Below are 10,076 nucleotides of genomic sequence, written 5' to 3'. Positions count from 1 at the left end.
TTGGGTGCATTATGCAAATATTTCCACATAGTGGGGTAGATATGTGGGGGCGTGTTAGAATGAGCCGTTTTAGGGGGGCGTGGCAGAGTCTTAACTTTGATAAAGAATATCTCTTTGGTTTTGAGACTTTAGTCTTTGCAACTTTAGGGATCTTATCCATGCACAATCAGCTTGTAACACTCCAAAGAGAAAGGAAAACTTGAAATCGCATCATATGACCCCTTTAATCAAATCACAGCCTTTGTGATTTGATAAATCACACGAATCAGTTTAATTTCGATTCATCATGCAGCCCTACCAGAAATCCCTTAAAAGCTGTGCATTAGAGTGATTTTACCACAGTTAACAAGGCTCCTTAATGCAGAGCCAATGGCTTTATCATTTCTTTAATTGGTTTGTGTTGTATCTCTGTCTTTAGTAATGTGATCTGTTTCAAGTCTAGTGTTTAGTGTGTCCACAGTGAGTTGCATTCACACAGGTGACTGACCCGCAGTAATGCTTGATTGCCGAGCACTTAGATTAAGTGTTTGGCCCCCCAGTACACACACACACACACCATCTGGTTGTCACTCACACACTCTCTCTGTCTGTGCTCCTATCAGCTCATCGGGCGGCAGCATATTCTATGTGCTTTAAAAGCTCTCTCTCTCTGGGAGGGCAGGCTTTTAACCTTTCCATCTCACAAACAGTAGACCATCAGGCTCTCTTGTCCTGTGCACGACACACAAGCTCAGCCGCCACGCTGTTGGCGTCAGTTTGAGCTGACAGTAAGCGTGACACCCCTTTTTTAAACTGTCTAGAATCTAGGTGGTTAAATTAAGGCCATTTGTGCTGACCTCTCTTGACCTGTGCTGACAGTAGCCCACCCCTGGAATTCATGACATGCATTAGAAACACTGCATGCAGAACACACACAGCACAAAAGCACTTAGATAAGAATTCCTTTGACAAAAGCAGCTAGATGCACTGTGAGTGTCTGTTGTGAGGATTATAGGGGGCTGTTCCAAGGGACTTTGACCTTTAAGGCATGTATGAGTTCTGCCCTCTCAGCACTTACACTCACTTTTGATCTGGTAAGCCGAGGTCATGGCCATAATGTAGTGGTTAGGTTTATGTCTTCATGCATTATCACAATAAATGCAAACTGACCAAAGATCTAAAGACCGGACCTTCTGAATAGTTCTGCTTAAGTACATGAAAAAGGTGATTCAAAAACATTATTTTTGGTCAGTGTACTGGCTAGATTAAGGTATCGGCAAGGCTAGCTGCCCATGCTGACCAGATGAAACTTCACAACCTGGATGGAATTATTTATTGTATCTGTAGCCCTATTCGGATGGGACTAGTTTTCTGAATGATGTTTGAGTTGCAATTCTTATTACCCAGTGCACCGATTCAAACAGGACTTACATCTCAGTGTTTACAGTGTTACAGAGGTAGTCTGCATTTTCTAGATGTGGGCGTTACAGAGGCTCTGGTTTCCTGCATCATGCATGACTTACATGTCTTTTAAATAATTATTTCCATGTATTATAAAAGTCTTATTTAAACTTCACATGAGATTATAGAAGTGGCTGCTTATAATAAACCCACATAACTGAGCTGAACTGAAGTCTACACATGAATCTTACCTGACACTGACATGGCCAGTTTTAGAATTTTCCACAATTTGGCTCTACTTAATTCATGTTATTATAGGCCTATCGCTTTTTCCTCAAATACATCCATATTGAAACGTGCCGCATCCAAAAGATTAGTGCGTAAACAGTAGCTCAGTTTAGTCCAAAAAAATAAATCAATAAAACAACCCCACAAGAACGCATTGGGATAATATAATATCAGCAATAGCCCTATTCGGAGGGGAGTACTTTTCTAAACAACGTTTGAGTTACAATTCTTATCCCCCGATGTTTGTGATTTCACGTACTGATTCGGACGGGACTAGCATCTCCATGTTTGTAACAGCATCACATATAACGTTTATGTCTTTTAATGAAATATGTGTTTTTGATATAATTTTAATTTATAAAATCTTCAGTGTTTCCCACAGACTTGCACTCTATTTGTGACGGCATATATATATATATGCAAATTCATTCTCTGCCAGCAGGAGGTGCTTAGAGCAGGAGAAATAGAGGTTTCCCTGGTAATGGCTGTACACAAAGCAGGGCTCCTCTCATAAATGCTGCTTTATCAGACTTTACATGCAAAATGAAATGAAAATGACTATGACATCCAAAATTTTCTGAAGACAGTCGGTTTCCTTCAGAAATACAGTGATATAAAAACACCCGCACCGGGTTTCGATTTTGAAACTTGCATTGCTCATGTTTATTCAACGAAGTCAAAGCCTTTTGGAAAATCTATTTGTGGCATCAGTTTGATATTGTGGCACAAATAAATCAATGTATGGGAAACACTGACCTTATTTTAAAAAATTCACACAAGTTTATAGAAGTGGCTGATTATAATAAACCCACTGTCCAAACTGTGAATGGATTATACACAAAGGCAAGCAAAAAGCACTCACTTTATAATTGCTGAAGCTGTCGATCACTTCAGTTCAGCAAAAATCACTCTCAGAAACAAAACTGTCATTATAGCCAAAGTAGCTGAATACACTGCACAAAGAATCTCTTATTTATATTCTGTGTACAGTTTTTGACACACACACACACACAAAGAAAAACAAGAAAGCTAGTGTTTGTTTGTTTTTTGTTGTTTTTTTAAATAAAAAATTTAAAATAAAAAAAGAAGATAAATACAGATAAAGTAGAATTAAAATAGAATAGAAAGTCTTAGAGTTAGAGGGTCAAATAAAGGTTATAATGAGGAGATTCGAGAGTGTGCAGTAAGCTTTCGCTGAATGGATTCTGAGCAGAACTAAATTTAACACCTCTGATTGGCCATTGTGTTCACATGCTTATTGGCTACATTGCACAAAGCTGCAAAACACATTGTAAATAAAAACCTTAAATGCTCTTTAGAGCTTATTTGCAAAAACAATGGGTTTTGTACTATCGTTACTGCAAAAAGTCTTGTCTTGTCACATTTTTACAATTTAAATACATGCTACAAGACTTTTTTACTATTTAAAAAAAGACATTCTTTACCATTTAAAAACATTTTTACAATTTAAATATGGTAATTTTTCAAAACACTAATTTGCAATAAAGACATTTATCACTTCCTCACACAAAGCCTGAATAAGGCATGTGCAAATAATGATGTTTTGGAAAAAGTACTGTAAAAAGGGATCCAAAAGAGTGAGTGATGTGACACATGGTCTCCATCCATCCACTTCTCAGGTCTCAACTCCACCTGAACTGTCCATCACAGCTGATGAGGCTAAGAGCGGTCTGTCAGTCACAGCTGATCTAAGCCTCTCTTACTGAAGAGGACGCATGGAGTTTCCAAACTGAGCACACACTGAGCGCCACTCAAAAGACACAAGAGAGTCATGTGCTGGTGATCTGAGAAACAAACACTGCTAATTAAGCCAATGCTTACCAGTCACATTGTGCAATTCTGCTGTTATTTATTCATTCTATCCCATTATCTTCCATTTTAAGACAAATAATATATAACCCATTGCTAATACATAGGCTATTCATCTGCTAATTCCATATTCATCAAATTTCCAAAAGCTGCACACAGTATTTTATGGCATCATATGCTTGCTCTCGACACAAAGATTTTGGCTTGCTCTCAACAAAATGTGAATTATAACACCTTCTAAGATACCTCCTTTTGGCCAAATTCTAATGCATTTATCCTTCATGGATAAGGCAATCTCAGAATGCATTGTGATGAGCCAAGAGGGCAGATGTCAGACGAGGTGAGAAAAATGTTGATTATAATACTGAAAAGTATTGATACTGTAAAAACATTTCAGTGTAATTAAAATGGAGTATTTCACCCATTATTAGTGAGTGAGTGCTATGAATTTTTATAGTTAAGAGTATTCTGTGGTTGCACTAGGTCATGGAATAAAGCTAGCAGTAATTTGTGAAGAAAACAACAAATCACACAAAAAGGAAACCACATACTTTACGGCTAAACCTTCTTCAAATATTGACTGTGGGTTTGAAAACAGTAAAGAACTTAAGCTGAATGAGTTGGCTCATCTGGGACTGACAAAGAGTGGCCCATCAAAACAAAAGCCCATAGATGTAAATGCAAATAGATGGGAAACATAGGAAATATGTGACCCTGGACAACAAAACCAGTCATAAGGGTAAATTTTTCAAAATAGAGATTTATACATAAATAAGCTTTCCATTGATGTATGGTTTGTTAGGATAGGACAATATTTGGCCGATACAACTATTAGAAAATCTGGAATCTGAGGGTGCAAAAAAATCAAAATACTGAGAAAATCGCCTTTAAAGTTGTCCAAATGAAGTTCTTAGCAATGCATATTACTAATCAAAAATGAAGTTTTGATATATTTATGGTAGGAAATTTACATAATATTTTCATGGAACATGATCTTTCCTTAATAGCCTAATGATTTTTGGCATAAAAGAAAAATCGATAATTTTGACTCATACAATGTTTTTTTGGCTATTGCTAAAAATATACCCAAGCGACTTAAGACTGGTTTTGTGGTCCAGGGTCACATATTCTCTGCTTCAGCAACTCTATCTTGTGGTCTCCTGTACTTACATTCCTGAGCTGACTGAAGGGAGCTTGTTAGGTGAAACCCCTAAAAACACTTCCTCCAGGATGCTTCCATCAACAACTCACAAATGCAACAAAGGCATGCCTACTTTCTTTCATGAGCTCCATAAATAATTTGACAATTGGTATTGAAATAGTATCACAAAACCATGCTATACTGAGATTTTTTGCCCTACCCGTAAAGGCCAACTTAATGCATGTACAGGTGTGAGCCAAAATCATCACAATTAAAAGAACCAAAGACTTAAACTACTTCAGTCTGTGTGCATTGAATTTATTTAATACACAAGTTTCACAATTTGAGTTGAATTACTGAAATAAATGAACTTTTCCACGACATTCTAATTTATTGAGATGCACCTGTAAGTCAACTTGTTTTTACGTTTGCTTTTGGTCTGATTTTAGAACAAATCCAAGTCAATTTTAAATACATTCAACAAATACTGCTAGTATCAAAGTAGAAATGGACTTAACAGGCAAACAGCACATATAGGATTGTGGGATATTATCCATGCAAACATCATTCTCATGCAAGTCAATACATACATTAACAACAATTTGGGACCAATATCAAGTAATTAATTGGAGAACTATGTGAGTGCTACTCAGTAGGGCTGGGTTTTGACACAAATTTCACGATTCGATTCGATTCTCATTCACTGATTGAGCGATTACATGAGACAGGATACGGATTGTAAAGTTGTATTCTTTCTTTTAACTTACCTTCGGATGTTTAGTCATGTTTATTTTGTGCTGCAACTGGTATTAATGTGGAGGAGATGATCAGTTCATGTGCGCCTCACGCTGCCGCATCTGTTGAACTGAGGCGCTACAGCGATCTGTCACTCCGCATTAAACAGCGCCAAAACGGCATTTATTGTTTAAGTACTGCAATACAATGGACAGAATTTGAAATCTGAGACTTTGTTTCATATTAAAAGTACCAACGCACAATGCTTATTGCGATTTATTGGATGGGAAGTACCCTTCAATGTTCCGTCCATTAAAAACAGGCTAGACTAATCGATTCTTGGGATTTAAGAATCGATATCGTTCCTTAAAAATGAGAATCCATTAATATCGAGATATCAATATTTTTTACCCAGCCCTACTACTCAGCAGTGTGGCATGATTTTTAACAGTTGGTGTGCATACTCTCATAGAAAACTGTGTGCTCAAAATTCATCAGTCCTGTTGGCTCTTCAGTGCACAAGCCGTAAGAGCTGCCACACTGTAGGAAAGCGACTCAAATTTTCTGACACTGCCAGATCTTCTGAGGCTAAGATTCATGGTAAAGACCATTAATTTGACATCAGTGAACATGTCACACTAGGCTATCAAAGGCTCATGGTTTCACCTCACTTTTTTTTTAGTCTTGCTAACTTATTCAAGTTTACAGTATATGAGAACAAATCATTGTATTCATTCTCGTCAAACATGTTGTTATTTACCACTTGGCCAGTATGTGAACACTCCTTCTAATTAACAGCTTTGGCTAGGCCCCTTAATTTCAGTGAATACAAACCTAATGCTTGATGCTGTAGCATAAAATAACAACAGTTTGTGGAGGGCCCATTTTTGCCTTATTATGATAGCACCCCTGTGCATAAAATGAGATCTCCATAAAAATTATTCACTATGGAAGAACTTGACTAGTCCGCACAAAGGCCAGACTTGAAGGCCACTGAACATCTTTAATAATAATAATAATAATAATAATACATTTTATTTAAAGGCACCTTTCAAAACACTCAAAGGACTCCATACAGTTGAGTGACAGTCATAAAAATCAAGACAACAATACAACAAAACAACAGCTGTTTAACATTAGATCATTTAAAATTGATCAGAGAAAGCTAATCTAAATAAATACGTTTTAAGACATGATTTAAAATTAGTCAGACAATCACTTTCTCGTATAGATCGTGGAAGAGAATTTCAGAGATGAGGAGCAGCACAGCTAAACACCCTGGACCCCATAATGACTAAACGAACAGAGGGTACACCAAGGGAAACAGATGAAGAAGATCCAAAAGTACACTTCGAGGTGTAGATATGAAGCAAGTCGGAGAGATACGAGGGTGCAAGATTGTGAAGAGCTTTAAAAGTGAGAAGCCGAATCTTGTACTCTACTCGATATTTAACAGGAAGCCAGTGTAAATGATAGAGAACAGGAGAGATATGCTCGATGGAGGAGGTTCTAGTAATTATACGGACAGCTGAGTTCTGGACCAACTGAAGTTTATGAAGGAGTTTGTGAGGTAGGCTAACCCAAACAGAAGAGAGTTACAATAATCAATGCGTGAGGTGACAAGAGCATGTACAAGAATGGCTGTGGAATTGGAGGTGAGGAATGGACGAAGATATTCCGTAGGTGGAAATATGCAGACCGAGTAATATTGTTCACATGCTTTTCAAAAGACAAAGTACTATCAAGGACGACACCCAGACTCTTAACCTGAGAAGATGAATAGTTTATAGAATTATCAATGGAGAGTGAAAAGCTATTTAATTTTGACAAATTGGATTTAGTAGCAACAAGATTCCTTTGAGATGAAAAGGAATGCCTACCGTGAACCAGGACCCATCGCCAACATCAGGGCCTGACCTCACCAATTCTCATGCCTGAATGGGCACAATCCCGGCAACTATGTTGCAACATCTGATATAAAGCTTTCCCAGAAGAGTGGAAATTATTTGGGAGGACCTAAACCCTAACACACTTTACTGTTGTAAGCAAGGACTACTCAACAGAAGCTTTTGTTGAATATTTACCCACAATATTTGTATCTTATCTCACAGAATACAATTAACAAAGTCATACATTTTACAAGCCCTGATCATTAAATGCCCAAAACACATGCTATTGATTTTCTTGCGATGTGGTTTAGTAGTAGGGCTGGTAATTCAGAGGCTGTAGTTGCAAGCCCCATAAACTACGTCCCCCAGAAGGGGCGAAAAAAAAACACCACTGTAAGACACTAAATGTCAAGTTACTGCAGGTGGATTACAACAAATGACTGACTTAATTAGCTACACTCTCTGAGTCTATAACAAAATGTAAAGGTACACTTCCCTTAAAGCTTCAGATAAAGAATATGGCCTATTTCAGACACAATGTGTTCTGATAGCTTCCTTTGTTTGTCAAAGTATGACTTGAGTGTGTGTGTAATGTAAGTTAAATGGGTCAAACCATAGCAAAGCAGTGAGCAGAGAATGAGTGAAACAAGTGATTCTTCTCTATTGTGTATACATTACACATTGCCAAGCTGTAATGGCTCATGCAGTTGTGTTGCTGGACTGGATGACATATGGAAGTCTGGTGAAACATGAGACAGACGTCTTTCAGTAGAATGTCTAAGTAAAGAGCTTGTCAGGGTTTCACATTTCTCTTCAACATTACTGTGATGTAACACTGGCTTCTGGTTGGCCAACATCAAGTTGAATTTCTCTGACATTTTCTTTGGGCCACAAACAAAAAAATTATAATTCTTCGGTCCTGCAGTGACAGTGATCATGGACCCACCCTGGAAAAGGCCTCAGGTAGATGATGGTGTAAAATCCCACACTGCAGGGTGATATTTGTTTAAATGTCCATTTAGCAAGTCAAGAGCAGCTGTTATACAAGAAGAGGCAGAAATGATTTGACAAAGGTTTGACAAAATTTATAGTTTGCAAATTGTGCACTAGTGTAAAAGTGTTTTAAAGTTATTACATAGTATTTCTCAAACAACCATGCAAAAATAAGTTAACATTAATCAATAATCTGCCCATGTAATCATAATTTGTGTAAGTTTTACTGCCACTAATACTTATTTCAGCTGGAAACTGCAGTAAATTGTATGCATACACTAGGTATGTTTTGCAAAAATGTAGGTAGAGATGCAAAAATGTTTCCAATCAGCCTATGTTGGATTAATCCCACTGCTGTTAATAACCACTCACTAAAACACAAAAGACAAATCTGTTTACAAAATTTGGAGAGATTTGTAATGTAATCTATCACAATGCATCCTAGACAATGTCAAAGGACTGTTCATTCACCTCTTGATCAAAGACTCCACAAAAACCATGATTTAAACTTGGATAAAGCCAACATATTCATGCAAAATGCAAAGAATGTCTCTGGTTTGTCTGATATCATTCCATTCTGACGATCCGATGACAGCTGCTCGCATCTCAGCATGTCTAACAGACATTTCTTGCTGGATGGAGAACCATCACCATCAATTAAAATTTGCCAAGACAGAACTGCTTGCGGTTTCAACCAACCCAACACTTCATCACAATTTCTCCACCCAGCTAGGCACATCAACCATAACACCTTCCAGGACAGCCAGGAACCTTGGAGTTGTGATTGATTATCAGCTGAATTTCTTAGACCACATTGCGAAAAACTGCCCGGTCCTGCAGATTTGCCTTATACAACATTAGGAAGATCAGGCCCTTTCTATCGTAACATGCTACACAACTTCTTGTTCAAGCTCTTGTTCTGTCCAGGCTGTAATGCTCTCTTGGCAGATCTTCCAGCCAGTTCTATCAAACCTCTGCAACTACTCCAGAATGCAGCAACAAGATTAGTCTTTAACGAACTGAAAAGAGCGCACGTCACACCTATGTTCATCAATTTGCACTGGCTACCAATAGCTGCTCACATAAAATTCAAGGCATTGATGTTTGCCTATAAAACCACCACTGGCTCCACACCCCTTTACCTAAATTCACTACTTCAGACTTATGTGCCTCTCAGAAGCTTGCGTTCTGCAAGTGAACGGCGCTTTGTAGTGCCATCCCAAAGAGGCACAACATCACTTTCAGACTTTTACCTTAACTGTTCCCTGCTGGTGGAATGACCTGCCCAACTCAATCCGAGCAGCTAAGTCTTTAGCCATTTTGAAGAAACGTCTAAAAGACACATCTCTCCCATCTACACTTGACCCTCTATCACTAGAACTCTCTATTCTATTTCTATTCAATCTACTTGTTTTCTTTTTATTTATTAAAAAAGACTTGACCCTCTAACACTTGAGTTCTCTATTCTTTTTCTATTCTATCTACTTGTTTTCTTTTTAATTATTAAGAAAATAATAATAACTTGGTCCTCTAACACTAGCTCTATCTTTCTCAACAAATATTCAGACAAGTGTATGCCAAAAAAGGAAAGACAGTCATACCTATGGAGTCCAACACAAACTGGTCCTGCGTGACTCCCAGAGGAGGCTGAACACACACCGTCATCTTTGGGCTGTGCACCGCACCACGGTTCTTTATTTTAACCTGAGAATAAAGCACACATTCAGGACATACTGTATCACATCAGCATTAAAAAGCACTACATGCTCCTATTACACAAGAAAATTTAATATTCTTAATAAACAACAGCGTTAAATGTG

General features: G+C 37.8%; 1 protein-coding gene across 1 annotated transcript in view; it reads right to left on the bottom strand.

The window, feature by feature from the left end:
• LOC107720170 (protein PTHB1-like) overlaps window positions 1–10,076 on the bottom strand; it is a 90,060-nt gene that overhangs the window by 58,825 nt on the left and 21,159 nt on the right. Inside the window, exon 13 of the mRNA XM_016527803.1 lies at window positions 9,858–9,960. Coding sequence (XP_016383289.1) covers window positions 9,858–9,960 — 103 coding nt within the window. The remainder of the gene's footprint in view (window positions 1–9,857; window positions 9,961–10,076) is intronic.

This window comes from Sinocyclocheilus rhinocerous, unplaced genomic scaffold (genome assembly GCF_001515625.1).
Source record: "Sinocyclocheilus rhinocerous isolate Xijiao unplaced genomic scaffold, SAMN03320098_v1.1 scaffold1683, whole genome shotgun sequence".
NCBI lineage: Eukaryota > Metazoa > Chordata > Actinopteri > Cypriniformes > Cyprinidae > Sinocyclocheilus > Sinocyclocheilus rhinocerous.
Note: the sequence above shows the minus strand (reverse complement) of the source record. Positions and strands in the feature narration are given on the sequence as shown.